The sequence below is a fragment of the Lissotriton vulgaris genome, chromosome 9 (assembly GCF_964263255.1).
Source record: "Lissotriton vulgaris chromosome 9, aLisVul1.2, whole genome shotgun sequence".
Lineage (NCBI taxonomy): Eukaryota > Metazoa > Chordata > Amphibia > Caudata > Salamandridae > Lissotriton > Lissotriton vulgaris.
This window is the reverse complement of record NC_141697.1, coordinates 1,061,982,278-1,062,005,130: the sequence shown is the minus strand read 5'-3', so window position 1 is coordinate 1,062,005,130 and position 22,853 is coordinate 1,061,982,278. Positions and strand designations below refer to the sequence as shown.

At 46.0% G+C, this 22,853-nt stretch overlaps 1 protein-coding gene and 1 pseudogene across 1 annotated transcript; both read right to left on the bottom strand.

Moving 5' to 3' along the window:
• Nucleotides 1–8,948: 8,948 nt before the first annotated feature.
• LOC147692810 (uncharacterized) lies at nucleotides 8,949–10,640 on the bottom strand (annotated as a pseudogene).
• Nucleotides 10,641–13,060: 2,420 nt separating this feature from the next.
• On the bottom strand, nucleotides 13,061–20,548 carry LOC147692809 (uncharacterized). Its single transcript, XM_086936836.1, has 2 exons — nucleotides 20,397–20,548; nucleotides 13,061–16,682 (listed from the first exon to the last, which is right to left on the bottom strand). The coding sequence occupies exons 1-2, from the start codon at nucleotides 20,403–20,405 to the stop codon at nucleotides 15,189–15,191; spliced, it is 1,503 nt and encodes a 500-aa protein (XP_086792962.1). The 5' UTR covers nucleotides 20,406–20,548; the 3' UTR covers nucleotides 13,061–15,188.
• Between the last annotated feature and the right edge of the window lie 2,305 nt (nucleotides 20,549–22,853).

Sequence of the window (22,853 nt, the reverse complement as noted above, 5' to 3'; positions counted from 1 at the left end):
ACTTGGTGTTAGCGTAATTGATTTGCGCTATGGCCCATCTGCCATCCTTGTCATGAGCGGTTTGAAGTACCTCTACCCTGAGTCGTTTGTCCTTAAGAATGACAACTCCTCTTGTAGGATTCCCAAAAGTGGAACAAACCAAAACTTCATATCCCAGTTGATTTAAAATTTTCCTGTCTTTCCATACGATGTGGGTTTCTGATAATAAGCAAAAATGAGGGTTATGTAGTTTCAATTCCTCTGATACTAAGGATCTTTTGTTTTTGCTATTAAGTCCTGCCACGTTCCAGGCTAAACATCTAATTAGATGCATTTAACTGTCTGTTGAAATAATGCGCCCCTCTTCAAATAACCAAATAATAAGGCTAAAGCTAGTTCTCTTAAGCCTCTACAACATATCGTAATGCCACAAAAAAACCATGAGTTGCGAATTTTATCAATTAGTTCCCACTTGTCATCTTGCACACAAATTTTATTATATTCCCCCCCCCCCTGGCTCCCCTAGCCCCCATCTTGCGGAGATGTTGTCCCTCCCCCCTCCCCCCCCCTTGATTCTCGCCCCGGCCGGGGAAGAACCACCCCCCAGTGAATGCTGCCGTTAGTAAGGCAGCGTGTGTGGTGACGCAACCTGTGTCACTCTCACCCCCCCCCTCCATAAAGCAAAAATCATTAAACATGCATAAGTCTTTTTCGTTTCCTTTCGATTTTTCTCATTTTCTCCCCCTCTAATTTCGTGAGTTTGTGGAGTTGTGCCCCCCATACTCCCATTAGATAGTTTGTTCTGACATCAGTCTTTACTTATTTACTTCTGATGTTAAATTGTTTCTGGGTCTAGCTCTGGCTAGATATAATGCTGGAGAGATAATTCTCTGCTTCCTTAACATCATTAAAGAAATGGGTTCGCCCATTTCTTATAACCTTTAGACGAGCAGGTTCTTGGAGGAAAACTTGCCCCCCATGGGCCTTAATTGGATCCATCAGTTTGCGAAACTGCCACCTCTTGTCCATAGTGTCCCTACTGAGATCGGAGCGTGCGAAAAGCGAGAATTCTCCTACAGCTACTGGGGAGTTGGGGCGGGCTCTCTGCCAGACCGCTTGTCGTAGAAGGAAATTGCCGAAGTAAATTAGGAATGGGCGTGGGAATTGGTTCTCTCTATTCTTCTGAAACAGAGGTAAACGGTGGGCCCTTTGGATTTGTGAGTCCCAGTCCCAGTCTGACAGGTCCGGGAAAGCCTTCTGAAGGACCCCTACAATGTAGGCTCTAGGGTCTGCACCCTCTGATCTCTCCGGAATTCCAAAAAGTCTTAGGTTGGAGCGCCTTTGACGATTCTCCAAATCCTCGACTTTTAACTGTAGTACCTTCAGTTGATCATCGTGTTTTTCCACTGTTTTGGTCATTTTGGTGTTTGTCTCCTCCACCTGTACCACCCGTTCCTGTAGCTCAATGGTATCTTGAGAGACCCCCCCAATTTTAGCCGTGAGATCTTGTAAGACAGATTGCGTCTTGTTATTATCTTCTCTAAGTTGAAGAAAATATTCTTGCGCTTCCGCCCGCTGATTGCTCAGTTGTTTGCTCAGAACCGTAAGTATTTCATCTAAGGAGGGGGGAGTATCAGTTTCTGCATTTCTTGTAGCCGTTGTAGGAGAAGCAATGGCAGGGCCCGAGGGTGTCGCCGTTGAGGCTGATGGTGAGTTATTGGCTTCGTCCAATAATGTTAGCTCCAAGCTGTAGGATGACCCGTTAGCTTGCTCTTGAGGTTGTAGCCCGTCCAACTTGTCCCCCAGAGGCATGATACCTGGGCTGATCAATATACTTTTCTCCGGGGAGGCCGTGACTGGTGGAGGGTCGGTAGGGCTCCCACCTGATAGCCTCAGTGTCATGTTTTTGACCAAACCCTTTGCTACAATCCAGTTTCTAAGCGGACTTTTTTCTAAGATATGCTTCTTCAGAGCGGGATTACTGCTTGTCTTTTGTTTGAGTCGTTTGGAGATAGCACCAGCTTTGCTACTTTTCTTTGTTTTTGGTTTCCCCTTGATTTTGTTCTGTGAAGCGCACCCCCCTGTTAATAGATCTGCTGACCTATCGTCCTCTATCTCTGATTCGACCTCACAGTCCTCGTAGGAGTCCAGCTCGGCATCAGCTGGGAGCAGTATATTTGCTATATTCTCATTTGACCCCCCGGGCTTGTTACCCACATCTTCAGGTATCACCTCTAGGTTGCTTGTAATGAGATCAATAGAGGTCGGTTTGGGTAGATGGGGTGGTGGCTCTGGCAGCATCTGTGGAGCTTTACCCCTATTGGGGTCTAGCGCTTCTGGTGTCATAATGCTCGCGTGCAAGGGGTCAGGATCAACACCTTGGTTACTTAGAGTCAAATGTTGTGAAGCAGACCCTTCTGCCACCCCCCCTGCTTTTGCCTGTGTTTTTGTCCCGGTTTTGTCCGTTTTGGATACTAAGCCCTTAATCTGTGGCACATTAGATGAAATTGAGGACTTCGTTACCTGTTTGGCTGTACCCGTTGAGGATTTCACTTCTGCTGCTGAGATCGAGACTGCAGAAGCAGAGACTGTAGCAGGGGGGTCGCTATTTTCCGTCAGAGCGCCGTCGAGGTGGGTCTCAAGGGTTTGCAGAGAGGTGGCGGCTGCCGTCGGAACTGCCGCGGATGAGACGGTGATCGTAGCAGCTGTGGAAGAAGTGGCGGCTGAGAGCGAGGTAATTACTGCTGCAGCTGCCGCCGTAGTCGTAGCCGTCATCGCCTGTTTGCTGTTTCGTGTCTGGCGTGACGGCATCTGCGAAGGGTTCTTTGGGGTCATCCTTTGGGTCCCACGCACTCCGGCAGTCGCTCGCCGGTTGACGGAGAGACCAGAACAGCTGAGTTACCGATCCGTGCACCAAACAGCTGTCGTAACAGCCAGGCAGCTTCGAGGAGCAGAAGCATCGGTTAATTGAAGCAGAGAGAGCCGCCGTAGTAAGCCTGCTCAGTAGCCTCAGTGAGATTACAGCTTTCGTTTCAACATTCGTTCCACGAGGGTTCTAGGAGGGAGAGTGAAGAGTGGAGCTCACAGGTGAGTCAGCCGGCACGGATCCTCACTCCGCCATTTTGGATCAAATTTTACAAATGGATGAACTTGTACATGAATTTCTGTTGCCTTCTGTTTTATTTTGTCATCTTGCATATCAATAAAAATATTAAAAAAAAAAAAAAAAAAGGAAATCTTAACAATACGTGTCATGGGATAAAATTTAGACTTATGACTCTTATTTCCAACCGGTCTTTTAACCTTGATGAGATCATCAAATGCAAACTTTACAACTTTTACTTTCTTGTTGATATCATATACTCTTTTCATTTTAGATTGAGCTTTTCCCACAGAATCACATATCTGTTTGATATCAGGAATCTTGTCAGAACATTTAGTCTATTCTAAAACCCAATTGGGAGTTTAGAAAAACCAAACGCCCTTTAAGAAGAACAAAAGGAGAAATACCCGTTAAAGTGTGTGGGGTATTATGGTAACTCCATAACCTTTCTTGGACAGCTTCAAGAACAGACTCTCCCTGAACAGAAACTAACTGAATAGTTTCTTTTAGCATCCTATTTACTCTCTCCACCATGCCAGTTCCCTGGGGACTATAGAGAGCCACAGTTTGATATGCATGTTGGTTCAATTTTTTTGCATAGAATGAGATTTAAATTGGACTCCATTATCTGATACAAGATATTTAGGAATTCCTTCTCTATGAAACAAATCATTAAGCATAATGATCACTGCTGAAGTAGTAGGTTCAGGTAAAAACGTACACTCTACCCATTTGGAGAAATAGTCAACAATGACTACTGCAAATTTCATGTCAGTTTTAAGATTGTACATTGGACCAATAAAGTCCATCCCTAACTTTTCCCAAGGACCCTTGGGGAATCCCGCAGGATGAAGGGGAGTGTTGCGAACTTTCAATGATTTATCGGCCTCAGAACAGCTAACACAAAGTCCCACAAAGTTCTCTACATCAACATCTATTCCTGGCCACCAATAATAGCTTTTTGGTGCTGGTCATACCAAGATGACCTTGGTAAGCAAAATTTAACCATCTCAATTCAAGCGTTCCAGGAGGAATTAACACATTTCCCTTCATAACAAAATCGTTTTCAATAGTAAGATCATTTTTTACTTTGTAAAACTGGCGTAAACCTTCCTCCAAGTTTCTTTCTTCAGGCCAGCCAGTAATAACATGACTTTTAATTAAATTCTGTAAATCATCACATTTAGCACAATCTAACCATTCAGAGTTGTTGATTTCTCCATCAACACAAGTAAGTCATCAATCATACCAATAACACATTCAGGATCATCATTAGTAGGAGTGTAAGATTCCTCATGTATATGGCACCTGGATAAAAAATCGGCCCGAGCATTTTTCCTACCTGGTATGTGCTTGATTAAAAAATTGAATTCAAACATTTTGTAAAAATAAAACATCAGTGACAAAAGTTACTGGAGAGCCAGAATCTACAGTTACCTGAATTTCTACATCACCAATGGTAACATTGCACAACGGACCACCATCATTAACATCAGAATCAATTGAGAGTACAATCTTTTTAAAACTTTTAACAGTGCAAATATTGTCCTCTGAAAGGTCTTCAACATTTTTGAGTGTGCTTACTTTGTGAGGATTTACCGAGAGCAGGACAATTCTTGGCATTAGCTCAATGTGTAAGAAATCCGCATCTGTAACAAGCACTTTGCTTCTTGGTGTCTTTGGACTTGTTGTAATTGAATTTAGGTTTAGTACTTAAAGCATTAACTGGTTCAGTCACAGGATCAGTTTTGGCCTTATTTAATTCTTTATGTGCTACAACTGATCTTTAGATACCTCTAGCTAATTCAAGAGTTTCATTTAAGGAGGGATTTCTACAACAAAGTAGTCTTTCTTGTACTTTTTTGTTATAGCAATTGACAATTAATTGATCTCTTAAATAAGAATCAATGTTGCCATCAAATTCACATGTAGCAATTAAAACTCTCAATTCAGCTAAAAAAGTGTAAATGGACTCAAACTCAAATTGACGTCTAGTGTAGAACTTATGCCTCTCCACTACAACACTAGTTTCATCAATAAAATAGTTTGCAAGTCTGCACACTGCCTCTTTGTAAGCATCCCAAACAGTTTCGTCAGATTGAGTGAATACTGGCAAATGATCAAAAATACCTTGTCCCTTAGAACCAAGATTATTATAAAGGAGAGCTAGTTTTCTAACCGGATCAAATTTTGCCCCGTCTAAGGCTAATGTATAACTGGCAAAACCTTTAAACCATTGCTTCCATTTGGGTTTAGGAATACCTGGTTCTGGTAAAAAATGTGGAGGACAAGTAAAATTTTGCATTATGAAAGTGAAGCTTGATAACTGTACTAATTTGAGTTAAAAATATGCAGATCCAAAGGATGAGCTTCCTAAAGTATACTGAATGAAGAAAAATTGTTAAGGAAAAGTCGAATATGCTACAACTAAATAAAAATAACACAGTGTACAATAAAAAAAACAAAAGAAAAATAATTTGTTACAATTGCACAATAAATGATGCGCGTATCATAGCAACAGGTGTGTGCATCACAGACTTTATATATATGTCACGTGAATGTAGAAATGAAATTACTATACACTCAGGTGTGTGCCTCACCGATTTTAAAGTAGTGAGGGTGTGCGCGTCATTGATTCTGGAAAACTGAAGATGCACGCAAATTTGATTTCAGATGAAAGAAGTGTGCGCATCACTGACTTTGACGTAATGAAGGTGTGCACGTCACCGTCTTTGAAAAGAAAAGGTGCAAGCAAATGAAAAATTTCCTAGCTAACGTAACGGAAAGTTTCAATTTTATTAAGGACTAGGAGGCGAGGATTATGCAGTCCTTTCTTCTCTTTATTATAATCATCACTTTAAAGAAACCAATCAAAACATTTTTATCGAACCACAACTCCCATGAGCACAAGGGATACAGTGTCCATAGTAACCAACAGCCAATCATGGATCCGTCCGCTGTATAACTAGCCATGACGTCCTATCCTCTTCCTCTTCTTCTCTGTGAGGCAGAACCTCAGGAAACATTCTTCAATCCTTCTGGTCTTGTCTTAAACCAAACAAGAAGACCATTATCCAGTTCTTCTTACAAGTAGGAAGGCAAAAGGCAGTACACAGCATGCACCAGAATCAATATAGTTTGACAATTTGAACATTACCGGGTTTCATACATGAATTCAAACAGTATACCGTTCTAACTCAATTCATTGCATTGGCATAGCATTGAAGCAAATTGTAAAATTAATACTTACTGAAGTACGAAGGTGTATGGGTGGGACGAGACCGTCCAGTCTCGGGAGGGATAATCCTCGCCTCCTAGTCCTTAATAGAATTGAAACTTTCCGTTACGTTAGCTAGGAAATTTTTCATTCTATGGCAGGTCGGAGGCGAGGATTATGCAGTTTCAAAGCTTATCCACCACAAGCTCTGCCGCGCCATAGATGGGCTTGAAGTAAAACTTTTTGAATGTAGACTCCGAGGACCAGTCTGCTGCTACCACGATGTCCTCTAGCCTACCGCCCACCTGAATGGCCTTAGAGGCCAGGGCTCCCCTCACGGAGTGAGCTCCAAATCTGGTCACATCTATTCCCGCTTCGGTCATGATCCAACGGATCCACCTAGCGATAGGCGGAGCCGAAACCGCCTTAAAAGGCTTCTGCAGTGCTATGAGGAGCTGCCGTTCCCCAGGAGGGCGGCAATCCGCTGTCAAATCCTCGTACGCTTTGAGGCAACGCACCACACACAACTTCGGATGATCCGGAAACGTCGGGTAGGACACTGACCTGATGCTAGTTTTTGTACGCCTAGCCACCGTGAAAGTCACTCCCTCCGGAGTGAATACACGTGCCGTGATATCCAATGCACGCACGTCAGAAACTCGTTTACATGAGACTAGACACAGCAAAATCGCCAGTTTAGCTGACAGTTCTTTCCTATTCAAATATCGATTGTCACGCCAGGAGCCAAGGAACCTGAGGATGATGTTGACATCCCAGAGATTGCGATACCTGGGTTCTGGGGGAGTGGAAAGTCTGACACCCTTCATGAGCTTGCAAACCCAAGGGTGCTCCCCCGCTGGCCTGCCGTCGATGTGAGAATGTCCCGCCGAAATAGTGGACCTGAAAGAGTTGATGGACCGATAGGCCAAACCCGATTGGGCTAGTTCAGCCAGAAAATTCAGAATGTGGGTAACGTCAGCCCCCACGGGATCAGCGTGTCTTCCCAGACACCAACGACGCTACCGCTGCCAAGCCGATTGGTACCTCTTGACGGTACCTGGGGCCCAGGCTCTGCTAATGAGTTCCTCAGCGCCCGCCGAAAGGCGTCCGTCCTGCCAACGTCCCCGGAAATCCTCCATGCCATGAGGATTAAGGTTTCCTGAAGCACCAGCGGGTGCCCCTCTCCCAGGGGCCCCGAATGTAGCGACGGGAACAAGGGCAGACGAATCGGACAATCCCATGACAGCTCTAGCAGTGGGGGAAACCAGGCCTGAGCCCGCCAGAAGGGGGTCACCAGGACCAACGAGGCTCGTTGACGGCGCACTTGTGCCGCTACTCGAGGGATCATGAGGAAAGGGGGAAAGGCGTACGCCTGTTCCGTCGACCAGTTCTGCAAGAAAGCATCGACTGCGATCGCTTCTGGGTCCGGCCTCCAGCTCACGAACCTCGGAAGTTGACGGTTGAGCCGAGAAGCAAACAGGTCCAGTGAGAACGGACCCCAGGTCTCCATCAAAGCTTGGAAGACCGCAGGGTGCAGCCTCCAATCGCTGAAATCCAGGAAATTTCTGGAATGCCAGTCCGCGATCGAGTTCTGCGTGCCCGGGAGATACTCCGCCAAGACTGAAATCCGTTTCTCTAGGCAATAGTGCCAGAAGTCCTTCGCCGGGTTCGCCAGCGCCTTGGATCGAGGCCTGCCCAGGCGATTGATATACTGTACCGCTGACACGTTGTCCATGCGCAGCAGGATGCAGCACGACACTTGGGTTTGTGTCAGAGACTTCACCGCGAAGGAGCCCGCTAGAAGCTCCAAGCAGTTGTTGTGAAGCTGTAGCTCGTCCTCCGACCACCGGCCCCCCATGGTGACATTGCCGCAACAGGCTCCCCAGCCCGCTCTGCTGGCATCCAATTCGATGATCAGGTCCGGGCTGGATCCGAAGATCGCTCTCCCGTTCCACGCACTCATGTGCTCTATCCACCATCGCAACTCCGTCCTCGTTTCCTCCGTAAGGGAGATGAGTTCGAAGTAAGTAAGTCCCTTCCGGAGGTGTTGCGCCTTCAGGCGCTGAAGTGCCCTGTAATGCAACCGGCCCGGAAAAATCGCCTGAATCGAGGATGATAGAAGGCCCACTATCCGAGCCAGGTGCCAAAGGGAGATCCTGTCCTTCCGCAGAGTCTGGGAGAGTTCCCTGCGGATCTTGTTCACCTTCTGCTGCGGGAGGCTGAGGCAGGCCGTGTCGGAATCTATGAGGAAGCCCAGAAAGGTAATCTGTCTCTTCGGAAAAAGTTCCGACTTCTGAGCATTCACTACGAACCCCAAATCCTGGAGTAGGGCAATAGTCATGGTCAAGTGTGACCGAAGTCGTTCCGGCGACTGATCCATGATCAGGATGTCGTCGAGATATATGATCATCCGCACGCCTCTCTCGCGTAGCGTTTCCACCACCGGCCGAAGGAGTTTCGTAAAGCACCAAGGGGCCGACGAGAGGCCGAATGGGAGGGCTTGAAACTCGAAGACCTCCTCGTTCCACAAGAACTGCAGGAAGCGCCTGTGAGGGGGAAAGATCGGTACTGTGAGGTGCGCGTCTTTCAAGTCCAGGCGAAGCATCCAATCCCCCTGTAGGAGAATGTCGCGTAATAGATGGATTCCCTCTATCTTGAAATGGCGGTAAACCAGCCATTCGTTGAACTCCCGGAAAAATTGATGACCGGGCGAAACCCATTGTCCTTCTTCTGGACCAGAAATATGTTGCTCAAGAACCCCGCAGGGTGAAGGTGTGTTCTGCGAATCGCACCTTTTTTGAGAAGTTCTGTAATCTCGTTTTTGATAAGCAGTCTGTCCTCTGTGGAAAAAACAAAGAGACGAGGGCGAACCCTCTGGTGGGGAGTGCCATAGAATTCTATCCGGAAGCCCCTGACCGTCTGGAGAACCCAAGGGTCTGAGGAGATTTTGCACCAGTTGTGGAGATGATCCCGAAGCCTCCCCCCCAGAACGGATGGGGAAAAAGGGTAACACTCACCGGATGGGCCTCCCGGTGCATTGGCACCACCGTTATAGCCTCTGCTGCGCCCTCTGCCGGCGCCTCGACTCGGGTAGAAGTTCCCCTGGCGACCGTCATTCCAGCCGTTGTTACGGCGCTGCTGGGTTTTGTTGTTAAGGCCTTGCTGGGATTGGCGGCCAGAGGAGCGACCCCGTCCTCGTCCGGCCCCTGCAAAAACCCGTCCGGGGAAAATTTTCTTGATGCAAGTTTGAGCTCTGTCTAAAGCAGAGAAAGTCGTGACGAACTTATTTAATTCCTATATAAAAGGTTCCCCAAAAAGTTTGCCTTGTGCAATAGGGCCCGCCTCCGACGTGGCTAGATCTCTGAGTTTTGGATCGATCTTGATGAGGAGAGATCTCCTCCGCTCTGCTGCCAACGCACAGTTCGCGTTGCCCAGGAAGCATAGGGCTCTCTGTGCCCAACCTGCCACGACCTCCGTGGACATTGCCGTCCCCGACTCCTTGGCCCTCTCGGCCAACTGGATAATCTGGGTCACGGGACCCACGGCGCCCAGGAGTTTATCCTGGCAGTTGCGCCAGGATCGATCTATGCCCTTCCTGGGGTCCTTCATAAATTTAGCAAAGAACGCATAGAGCTTTTCGTCGATGTCTGGAGTGGCCGCCACTCTGCCCTCCAATTTAGGGCGAGGGCACTCACCCCGCATGCAGGTTTGAACCTCTTTTTCCGGAGGTTGGCGTACCTTGCCAGCTACGTACGCCGCTACTTTGGGGTCCGGGATCCATTCCGACGATCTTGGATGGTAGATCTTTGTCGGATCAAACATATCCGGGGTTTTGTCATCCCCTTCAATCGATCCCGAAGAATGAGACGCAGGGCGCCAAGGACGCCCTGAGTACCCATCCTCATCGTCCGAGGAGGTATCATCCTCGGTAACACCCTCTCCCTCCAAGGGGAAACCATCCTCCTGGTCAGAGTCTGGGGCGACCCCGTCGACATCTTCTCCGGGGTAGAATCCCTCCCGGCAGGGTACATTTTTAAGCGTTCGCGCACTCTTGCGGAAGGAGTCCCTCAAGTGATCAAACTCCTCCAAGTGCCCCGCGTGACGCTTCGCCGACTTTTTCCCCCCACCCTGCGCGCCTTTGGTTCCGCGGTCCGCAGGTACTGCGCCACTGAACACCCCGGGGATGCTTTGGGTGAGGGCATCCACTCTCTCCCGCAAAGGTGCCAGTACCGAATCCAGCGCCTGCGAAAGCGCGCGACCAACCGCTGGTGGCAGGGTTTGGGAGCAGCCAGTTTCCTCCGCCTCCTGAATGAGGGGGTTTGACTGTTCAACAGTCCGCATTTTGCGAGGGGTGAGAGCACTAAACACCTTGTACAATTTTCCAGAAGGTAGCCCCCTCGCCGGTGCTCCGACAGTAACGCTGTCAAAATTAGGGTGCAGTGACTGACAACCGCCACTAGATGGCGCCACGCACGCTGGGCGCGCTAATACACCGGACCGGTGTCAGGGCGAGGGTTGGTGAGTCAGGAGAAAACCCCTGCCTCAGCGCACCGATCCGAGGGAAAAGCACCGCGAACGCAGCCTTATCCCAAGCGGTGGCGCCCCACGGAGCTGAGGGGAAGCGAAGTCGCTCTCCACAGAGCCCGCGCTGAAAAATGGCAGAGACGGCGCAAGCAGCGCCTGACGCACGTCGAGCTGCCGAAGGGTCTGACAAGAGATAAAGCGCACCGCCAAGCAAGCGCTATTGCACAAGAAAAACACAGCAATATATCACCAAATACACACAACGTCAGAAAGATAAAAGGTTTGACTTATCTGACGAGCAGAGAAGAAAGAGGAAGAGGATAGGACGTCATGGCTAGTTATACAGCGAGCGGATCCATGATTGGCTGTTGGTTACTATGGACTCTGTATCCCATGTGCTGATGGGAGTTGTGGTTCGATAAAAATATTTTGATTGGTTTCTTTAAAGTGCTGATTATAATAAAGAGAAGAAAGGACTTGTGGAGTGGTGTGGCTCACTGGTTAGAGGCGGCAGACCCGAGAGCAGAAGTCGGCCCGGGACCAGGGTTCAATTCCCGGCGCGGTAGTGTCGTGGACCAGGGTCAGCGGACTCGACAATTCTCGCCTCGGTGCCTACACTAACCTGGGGTCCCACTCGGCAACTCTGGGCATTAGCTTGCCTAATCTCCACAACGGCCCCATCAACGCCGGGGATGCCTGGCTCCACCTTGGGGATTCCCAGTAGGAACCCTCCCACAGGGAAAGCCAGGACGGGTTCCCCAGCGGTATACAGCGCCGGGACGCCCCTTTGCTGGGTCAGCTGTGCGCTTTACAAGTATACAACATTTAACATTTAACATAATCCTCGCCTCCGTCCTGCCATAGAATTTGATTTCAATAGAAGTATTAGGTGTGCGCGACACCGACTTTGAAGAAAGGAAGGTGCACGCTAAGCTGCATTCACTTCCCAATAACTAATGAAGTGTTGGTACCAACCAAAAGTGGCAGCACGTTGCGTGACCCTGTGTCACCCTTACATGAGGACGTGACGACGTGAGCAGAGCTGGAACTTGGGAAAGAGGAGAATGGCCGGGAAGCAGCAGAATTTCCAAAGAGAAGGATTCCCACTGCGCGTGCAGGTAGGACAATGCGCTCACGAAGTGACTGTTGAGAAAAGGTCAGTCCGAGTAGACTTATTAATAATAAGATGAGGGGGAAAAAACATATGACCTGCCGCCAACATGTCAGTCTTGCGCTAGTATGTCCGCTTCATTTCTGCATAGTTCAGTTAGAGGAATCTCAGGATACTGCACGCTGGTTGAAATCAATGAAGTCCCAAGCAGAGTCAGGAAGAGCTGTAAAATGTACGTCGCCAATCGTAGTGAGGTTCTTAAATGAATCCAGGAGATAGTTGTATAGGTTTCTGTATCTTTTATTCTCCAGAAGTACACAGCACCAACCCAACACGCCAGCCTACCTAGGAGGTCAGACCTCGAACCATCAGCTGGAACCCGTAGTACATTCTAATGCTAATCAGAGCTAAACAGAGTAACCATGTGTTAAATAATCCACAGGAACAGGTTCAGATATTAGTTGATTTAATGAGCAGCATAGCAACATGAAAAGCAGTCTCTTGGTCCACAGGAACAGTGCAACTGACCTGAAGCCAAGAACACAGTAGTGTTCTAAGAACACTTAAAAAATAACATGCAGGATTTAAAGGTACAGGAAAAATGCAATGAGATGACATTTTACACATCTCCCTTCAATAGAAAAAAAGAAAGGAAGGAGGTTAAGAAACATAATCATCAAATTTTACAGGAAGCAATCTAGAACGATCAGAAGACTTAACTCTTGAGGCAATAGAACTACTAGAAGGTTCTGGAGAACAGGGAATGGGAGTTTGCTGCACAATGGGACATTTTGTAACACGCCTAACGTTCCACAATCTGCCATCCTGGGTAATGACACTATTACTAAAAACTTTTACTAGTTTCATTGGCTTACTAAACTTATCAGAACATTTTGAAACAAGACCAGGTCTTTTAATTCTCACAACATCTCCCACAGAAAAATTATGAGATTTAACATTCCACTTTTGGTCATACCACAATTTGCTTTTAGCTTGTTTTTCCTCAACTTTCTGAGAGGCTTGTTCAACCAACCCTTGTGAGAAATATTTGTTGAGACACTTATCCCTGAACCACCAAGGACAAATGGTAGAAGCAGGATCACGTCCCTTGAGCAAACGGAAAGGATGAATGAGGAGTAATTCTGTAAAACCAAAGTTTTTCTCTCAAGAGAGTTTTCCAATCTGACCCAGATTTAAACACATCAGAAATAAAACCCTTCAAAACTCTATTAAAACGCTCTACCAAACCATTTTCATGTGGTTCGTAGAAAGAAACAGTGTTGTGCTTGATAGAATGTAATTTAAGAAAATTCTCCATTTCTAATGAGGTAAGTTGCACCCCATTGTCCGTGACCAAGATGGACGGACAGCCTTCTCTGGAAAATACTTCCTTAAAAAATTCTACTACAACATTGGTGGAAGCAGAAGAAACAAACTTAACTTCTGGCCATTTTGAGTGGTAATCCATAAGAACAAGGGCATAACGAGAATCAGAGGGAAGGCACATAAACGGACCAGAAATATCAAAGGCAATTTTTTTCCAAGGCAAAGTAGGCCAAGTGGTTGTCTTCAAAGGAGAAACATTGACTTTCAACATTTTGTCATTTCCTACACAAACAGCACACTCTCTAACCTTGTGTTCAACCAAACGATCCAAGGATGGCCACCAGAAATAATTCCTAATCAATCTTTTCATGGCCGACATACCTGGATGAGATTTATGTGCAACATCTAAAATTAAATTTTGTATAGTAAAAGGTGGAACACACTTACCGGACTTGAAGACTAAATTATTCTCCAATTCTAGTTCAGTGGAAACATTGAAAAATGGCATAAAATTTTCTTTTAACAACTTTTTATCAGGCCAACCGTCAAGAATAAATTTCTTAACATTCTATAAAGTAAGATCTTGTTTGTCAGAAGTTTCCCACAACTCTTCTGAAATCTCAGCAAAAGAGGTAGAAAGGACATCCTGCAAACAAGTAACTACATCAGAGTCATTCAAATTCTTGCACTCAGAAATTGGAGATGGATGGCGAGACATAAAGTCTGCGACCACATTTTTTTTCCAGGGACATACTCCGGGGTGAAAGAATATTCTTGGAGTCGTGATGTTAACCTGGAAATACGAGCCGTGGCATTCCAACCTCCACCAGGGGAAAGAATGTTAACTAATGGCTTGTGATCAGTTCTCAGAATAAATTTATTTCCCCAAATAAAATTTCTGAAGTGCTCACTTGCCCACACGCAAGCTAAAAGTTCCTTCTCAATGACAGCATATCTGCGCTCCGTTTCATTGAGAGTACGGGACACAAAACAGACATTCCATTCATCTTTGCCCGACCTTTGAGACAAAACAGATCCAAGACCATACATACTTGCATCCACCGTGATGACACACAATTTATTCAAACAGAAAGGTCTAAGTGTAGGGGCATGCAAAATATCAGACTTGATGAGCTCAAATGCCACCTGTTGTTCCCCTTCCCAAACAAAAGAATTATCATGTCTCAACAGCTTCCTTAGAGGCTCCATTTTGATGGCAAAGTTATCAACAAATTTGCTATAATATTCGCACATGCCTGCAAAGGATAATAACTGGTCTCTATTGGTTGGTGGAGGAGCATTACTGATACCATCCACATTCGATCTTTTGGGTACTACACCATCACCAGATAATGTGTGACCCAAATATTCAACAGAAGATTGAAATAACTTGCACTTGCTGGCTTTCAAAGTTAAACCACTCTTCCTCAATTTTTCACACACGCAACGTAAATGACCAAGATGTTCCTCATCTGTACTAGAAAAAATTAAAATATCATCTTGGAAACACTTCACAAAATGATCTACATCCCTAAAAATATTGTACATGACCCTTTGAAATACCGAGGCAGCTGAAGCCAACCCAAAAGGCATTCTGGTATACTGAAAGAGACCGTGAGGCGTAATAAATGACACTTGGATTAATCCGTAAGGGTAATTTGGTGATAAGCCGATCTTAAATCGAGAGTGGAAAAAGCACCTTCTAACATGGAAACAACCTCATTTATATTAGGAAGAGGATGACAGTCCACAATAATAGCCAAATTTAATGCCCTGAGGTCCACACACATTCTCAAAGATTTGTCAGGTTTCCTGACCAAAACAATCGGAGAAACCCATTCCGCAGAATCAATGGGTTCAATGATTTTTTCTGACATCAAATCATCCAACATTTTCCTTAGATCCTCCCTCACATTAATAGGTACGCCTCACAGTTTCTGCCTAACAGGAACAACACCAGATTTTAATTTAATTTTGTGAGAAAAATTCTGAAGCATACCTAACTTATCAGAAAAAACATCTTTAAACTCACACTTTATTATGTTAGTTCCTTCTTCATTTGAAACAGAGGAAATGCTATTATTTTCAAAAGTTTCACCCGACATGACTGGATCCTTTGCAAGGGGATTTAAAATTATACCAAATTTCCACTGATCCTTCCAACCAATAACATTAACGCCTTCAACAGCAATATACAATTTTACCTCAACACATCTAGATTTGAAAGTAATCTTGACTAAAAAATGTCCTAACATCTCTACATTGGTACCATTGAAACTAACTGCGCTAATCTCAGAAGGAAGAATGTCCTTAAAATTCAGAACATGTTTTAAACGTTCTTCAAAGTAATCTTTGGTAATAATGGTCCAAGGTGAACCCGAATCAGCCATTAAGTTAAGGCCAACTCCCAAAACAAACATTTCACAAATGGGTTTTTTAATGACCTGAGCATTGTCATCAATCAAAGAAATCTCATCAGCCAGATAAACTACGAAACCTTTATTTGTTGCAGCACAATTCTCTGTACTCACACAAACACAACTGCAAGTTTTAGATGGACCTTCCGTAACGACAGCTACTTTTTCTTTGGGATTTTGAACAGAAACCCTAGAATCCCTACAAACAGTTGAAAAATGTCCTAATCTTCCACCCTTCCTGCATTCTTTGTTAATGGCAGGACATCCAGCGTATGAAGAAACATGCATCCTACTACCACATTTATAACAAATAACAGATTTTCCAAATCTCCTATAATTTCCTGTGTTATTGAATCTGTTGGAATTGGAATATGCATGTTGACTTTCATTTATTTGCCCCTCTTTATGTTTGATCAAACAAACTTCATCATGGGAATCAGGCTTATTAACAACATGTTTTTGAACAGTCAGCATCCATTTCTCAGACTGTTCTAGAGATTTTGCAATGGCAATAGCTTCTGATAATTTAGGATCACCTAATTCCCATAATCGTTCTTGCGTTTTCTTATTTTTTACATGAACTATAATTTGATCTCTCAACATCTCATCACAAATGGCACCAAAATTACAATGAATAGATAAAGATCTCAATGCAGTCATAAATTCATCAAACGATTCTGAATCTTGTTGCGCACAAGTGTAGAATTTGTATCTATTCAAAGCTATGTTAGAAACTGGTTTAAAACGTTTCTCAATTCTAAGAAGAGCTTCTTTATATACATTAGTACCTTCTCCTTCACCCAACTCAGGTGGGACAGGAGGTAAAGCTCTAAAAACCATTTGTCCCTCAGAGCCCAGGCAGTGTAATAGAATACTTTTCTTCCTTTCAGCACCCATGCGTTCACCATCTATTGCTTTCATGTAGTTAAAAAACTCTTCCTTCCAACGAGTCCACGGGATTGGTGGATCACCCTTATTCTGTAAGAATGTTTCAGGTGGGTCATTCTAATTTCTGGTCTGATTTAGTAGTTTGTATTTTGTGCTTTGTAAAATTGTGCTTTTTAAAATTCACAATCCCCCTGCACCACACGCCATCACTGACTGTTGGAGCCGCCTCCCTGCAACTCCTCGTAGGGGCTTGCAGGCACTTCCGGTCGGCCGGCACGAAGAGCGGTTAGCGCTCTAGTGATCAACTTCCTCTGGGCTACTTAGGCTGAGCAGGGGCTGCAGCGCGCTGTGGGAAGGAGACAGTGGCAGTGTCCCGACCCGCTTAGCGAACTGACCTGGGCAGTAAGAGAAAGACAGCGCTTCATTTTTTAACAGCATTCTAATTTCTGGTCTGATTTAGTAGTTTGTATTTTGTGCTTTGTAAAATTGTGCTTTTTAAAATTCACAATCCCCCTGCACCACACGCCATCACTGACTGTTGGAGCCGCCTCCCTGCAACTCCTCGTAGGGGCTTGCAGGCACTTCCGGTCAGCCGGCACGAAGAGCGGTTAGCGCTCTAGTGATCAACTTCCTCTGGGCTACTTAGCCCTCGCAGGACCCCGAGCGCGCAGCGATCGCGCGCAGCCCCGCCGAAGACCCGCCAAAGAGCTGCCCGTCTGCGCCCGTCCGCGCTAAGGCAGCGCCAGGCGCCAGGCATACTGTACCTAATACCTGTAACTAAGGCGGTAAGATGTGCTACTCTAAAGCAGAGTTGCTGGGTCTTCAGCACTCCACCTGTTCTTGTGCTAGACGTAACCCAGCCCATATATCACATCCCCTAATACACCCCTCCCAACTCTGCTCCACTACTAAAACTAAACCCAAACCGCCCCAGGTCCAGGCTCTCAGGCTAGGTCACCTAAATGTTAGATCTATGCAGAAACATCATCTAGAAATTCATGACCTCTTAATAGATCACTCTCTTGATGCCCTGTTCATGATCGAGACGTGGCTCCTTGACGATATGGACTCGGTTTGCAACCTAGCTACTCCTACGGGATATACCATACACACTGTGAACAGGAGCACGAGAGGGGGAGGGTTAGCGCTCATAATCAAATCGCATCTTGACTGCCAATTAATCAAAGTGGACATTAAGGGCAGCGAAAGCGCTCGCTTTTCTATCAAAGCCAACCCACAGTTCTGCGCTACTGGCCTTTTGATCTATAGACCCCCTGGCGCAGACACCCCTTTCATTAGCTCACTCCTACAGTATCTGGGCACCAACATTACCAAAACGGCTAACTTTACGATCATAGGTGATCTCAACCTACATCTTGATAGAGACACCGAGCCCAAAGTAGCCACTTTTCTTGCGGATCTCGCGGCCTTTCAACTCAATCAACTTATAATTGGTCCCACCCATAGAGCGGGACACCTTCTTGATCCCATCTTTTCTAACATTACGAGTGGTTCCGCAGGCCCGCCTATTCCCATGACCTGGACAGACCACCATCTTGTAATACTGTCCATCTCCTGCAACCTGAGTCCTGCAGTGGTGCCTACTCCGTTAGTTCAAAAACGGCCATGGAGAAAACTTCGCCTAGAAGACTTACATAACCTCCTGGTATCTAATCCCCCTCCCCATGCGAAGACCTGGACGCAGGGTATGACCAGTTTTGCCTCTGGATCACTCAGGCTCTGGATACCCTGATCCCTGCCAGATGGACCAAGGCCCGTACCCACACGGCTAGTCCCTGGTATAACTCGGAATTAGCAACTTTGAAAAAGGAATGCAAAAAGGCGGAGAGGGGCTGGAGGAAAAATTACGATGCCAACCTTAAACAGAACTATGTTCTACTTCAAAAAACGTATCACCGTGAGATTTGCAGAACAAGAGCGGTATATTATGCCAATGAAATCAGCAACAGCTCCAACACCTCGAAATCTGTTTTTAAAATCTTGAAAGACCTTACTGCAAAAAAAACGGTCATCAATACCATTACTTCCTCTGACCTCTGCGATAACATGGCTAATTTTTTCACCAATAAGATCCAGAAAATCTACGACACCTTCCCAAAAGGCCCGCAGGCACCGGCCATTCTTGACCCTACCAGGCCCTCTCTCTCCTCCTTTCCCACACTTGAGCGAGAGAGTTTTCAAAAAATCGGCAGGAAAATTAAATCTGGCTCTCCGGCGGATCCCCTAAAACCGGATACATTCTGTGAAGCTCACAAACTTATCACAGAACAAATTCGAGACATCATCAACTTGTCTCTTGCTACCGCCAGAATTCCTTCCAAATGGAAGCAGGCCTGGGTTTCCCCCATCTTAAAAAAACCCACCTTAGACCCTACACTTCCTGAAAATTTCAGGCCCATCTCCCTGCTTCCCTGGCCCGCCAAAATCATCGAGGCACATGTTAACAACATTCTGACCAACTTCCTTCTTACCAATAACATTCTGGATGACTCCCAACACGGGTTTAGAGCTGGTCACAGCACCGAGACAGCCTTGCTCAGTGTTACAGAGGACCTCCGCACCATTCTTGACACCGGCGGAACGGCAGCACTGGTCCTTTTGGACCTCAGTGCTGCCTTCGATACGGTGTCACATGAGGTCCTTCTGACGAGACTGGAGGAAGTTGGAATTACAGGGATGGCCTTAGGATGGTTTAGAGACTTCCTCTCTAACAGGTCTTTCAGAGTTTCCACCCCCCCTTACATCTCTAAGGAGCATAACATCGGACAGGGAGTGCCGCAGGGCTCTTCCTTGAGCCCTACCCTGTTCAATGTCTATGTCCGCCCTCTGGCAGAGGTGGCTAGAAGGAACGGACTAGCATTGGTATCCTATGCGGATGATACCCAGTTGGTGGTGGCTCTTAATGACAACAGTGGTCTGGAGGCCCATCACTTTAAACAGACACTTACGGACATCACCAACTGGATGAAGGCGAATTTCCTCCAACTGAACGCCGGGAAAACTGAAATACTGCTCCTGGGGAAAAACACCTCGTCCTGGGGAGACAACTGGTGGCCTGATGTCTTAGGCCAACCTCCTAAGCCAAAGGAATGCGTTAAAAACCTGGGAGTCTGGGTGGACTCTGCATTAAAGTTCACTCACCACACAAAAAAAGTGGCTGCCACTTGCTTCGGCATTTTATGCAACATCAGACCTATTCTGAAGTTTTTTGACTGTCGCACGCGCCAGCTAGTTGTTCAGGCGACCATCCTTTCGAGACTGGACTATGCCAGCTCTCTCCTACTGGGGGCAAACCTTGCCGAAACCACCAGACTGCAGAGAGTCCAGAATGCGGCAGCCAGGGCTCTGGTAGGTCTCCCCCGCCATTCCTCGGCATCCGGAGTCTTGAAAAAATTGCATTGGCTCCCGGTGAGCAAAAGGATCCAGTTCAAGGCACTGTGTCTAGCCTTTAAAATCCTTAAAACTGCCTCCCCCCCAATGCTGTGCCCCCTCCTGTCAGAGTACATTCCTAGGAGGTCGCTCCGCTCAGAGGGACAACATCTTGCGATCATTCCCCGCACCAGACTGGCCAGAGTAGGTGGCCGTTCCTTTAGCTTTTTAGCTGCCAAGCTATGGAATAGCCTTCCCGAAGCTATCTGTGGTATACAGGACCTTTTAGCCTTCAGAAAGGCCGTCAAAACCCATCTCTTCCAATAATTTCTTTCACTTATCTCTGCAATCTGTCTGCTCGCAGCGCCGGGACGCCCCTTGGCTGGGGCAGCCGCGCGCTATACAAATCACTATAACATTAACATTAACATTAACATTAACAAACTGCATGTTTTCTATTTCTGTACTTTTAAAAACACCCCAAATATCAGGTTAATCAGATGCAATTACTTAACAATATTTTTAAATGACTTCTACAAGTTTTACCATGTATGGAAAGTCAAATGAATATTGTTTTTAGTTTCCTTCAATGTAAAACAATAAAACAGAGAAAAAAGAAATAATATGCTAAAACGATTTGAAAACGATTACTTATGTAATTTCCTTATTTCGTTGTTCAATTCTTCAAATAATTCCACACGGCAAGCTTTCCAGTGTATGCAATCTTCCAGATAAACTTCGAGTAAAGAAAACGGCAATTGCGGTGATTCGTTACTGTGGTAACTGAAAACAAACAATTCCCAATCTAAAATGGCCGCCACGTTTGAGGACGTTGCGTGATTACGTCATCACGTGCCAAAGCGTCCTTATGCTGCAATTCTCCTCGGAAGTATTACACGGGGATCCTGCGCTCCGCTGTCGTCGTCTTGGCAATAGAATGAAGAGAGAGAAACGAGTGAAGCGTTCCTCAGGATGTTGACATGGAACTCTCCCTTTGATGACGAGCCTCGTTGGTATTGTGCAATAAACAGCTGCTGCAGTCTCGTGTCGGTCACACGCACAGCTCACGATCCACCAGCCAGAGTCAATTAATTCAAAGGTTGTCATGCACGCACCTGTTGTCTCGGGAGTGTCCTGGAGAACTGATGCCAAGCTCCCTGCTTCACCCCTATCACCCACGGGAGTCAGGACAAAACACTAACCCCCAAGTAGTGAACAGGGGGAAACAGGGAAACAGGGGAACAAAACAAGGATAGAAGGGGATGAACACAGCTTTCCTCAGGCTTCACAAAGGATAGGATTACTTCCTGGTTTTTCTATATCTGTGGCTGTAGCAAAAAGAAACAAGAGTTATAAGAGACAACACTTTCCACTGGTATCCTATGTGTGTGTATTCGTAGGGGACTTAAATACCTGAACAACACTGAGGAAAAGCAGGACTTGTCAGGAAATAATAATGCTACAGAACGAGGTATCACACCAGATTGCGTAATACTGTAAACAAAAGAAAACACCCGTTAAGGTTCAGAATCTCTTCACAGGATATCGGACTCTATGGTGTACCACACTCATCCTAATTGATTCTGTAACTGGCCTCAGAAAAATCCATTAAATGCGTAAATGAGAAACCCTTGTTAACAGCACAAGGCGTCTCACGATACAACAAACACAAGTGGGTATCAAGACTACTATAAGCCTAGTCTCACTGCAATAAGGCTTTACCAGTCATAAATACACTAATGAACGTAAGAACGAAGCAACACAAAACGGAATACAAAAGAAGCCCAGACGCTTCCAAACTCACACGACCTTCGGAAGAATCAGGAAACACTAGCTCCTCGGACGCCCGTCACCGTGACCCGGAACGAGAATCACAACTATCTGGCTAAACGCGAAGCGCTTCTTATGCGTCTGGGGCGGGTTTAAGTAATGCCTTTGAGCCAATGCGCATGCGCTAACCTCGCACATGCGCAAATGGGTCTCCGCTTTCATTTGCCAACCATTGCCAACCCCGGTTGAATCTGTAATGGCTGCTAATATAAACAACAGTCGGCGCACGTATTTTAAACTAGATATGCGCGGAGGCACAAGCATGACAGAACACCCCTCCCACAATACCCCCCACTGGTTTGGGCTTGTGAGGGTAGCGTCTGTGGAATGCTCTCACCAGCCGGGGAGCATGTACATTACTAGCAGGTTCCCATGAGCGCTTCTCAACACCATACCCTTTCCAATGCACTAGATATTGGAGGCGACGGCGTACTCGTCGGGAGTTAATAATAGCTCCCACCTCATATTCCTCATTGGTATCAATCAAGGTAGGTAGAGGGACAGGTGGAAGCCGAGTACCTGGTACAACTGGTTTAAGTAAGGATACATGAAACACTGGATGTATCTTCATAGCAGGAGGTAAACATAGTTTCATAGCCACTGGATTAACAACTTGCATGATAGAAAAAGGACCAACATATTTGGGTCTGAATTTGCAGGTGCCCTTCAGGGCCAAATATTTGGTTGAAAGCCATACTTTGTCGTCTTTTCTATAGACTGGTTCTGGGCGTCTATGTGCATCTGCTCTTCTCTTATACTCCATCTTAGCTCTATCTAGATTATTCTGAATGTTGGAATGAACTATCTGAAGGTGGGCCACTAGGTCTTGTACTGCTGGAGTATCGCAGGGTTTCAGAGGTGAGAAGGGCAGAATACGTGGATGAAAACCATAGGATCCATAAAAAGGAGTACACAGGGTCGAAAACTGATGGCTATTATTGTAGGACATTTCTGCCAACCAAACCAGCTCATCCCATTCTTTCTGATCCTGTAAGTATTGGCATCTAAGGAATTGCTCAAAACATTGATTCACCCTCTCGGTTTGTCCGTCTGTTTGTGGGTGATGGC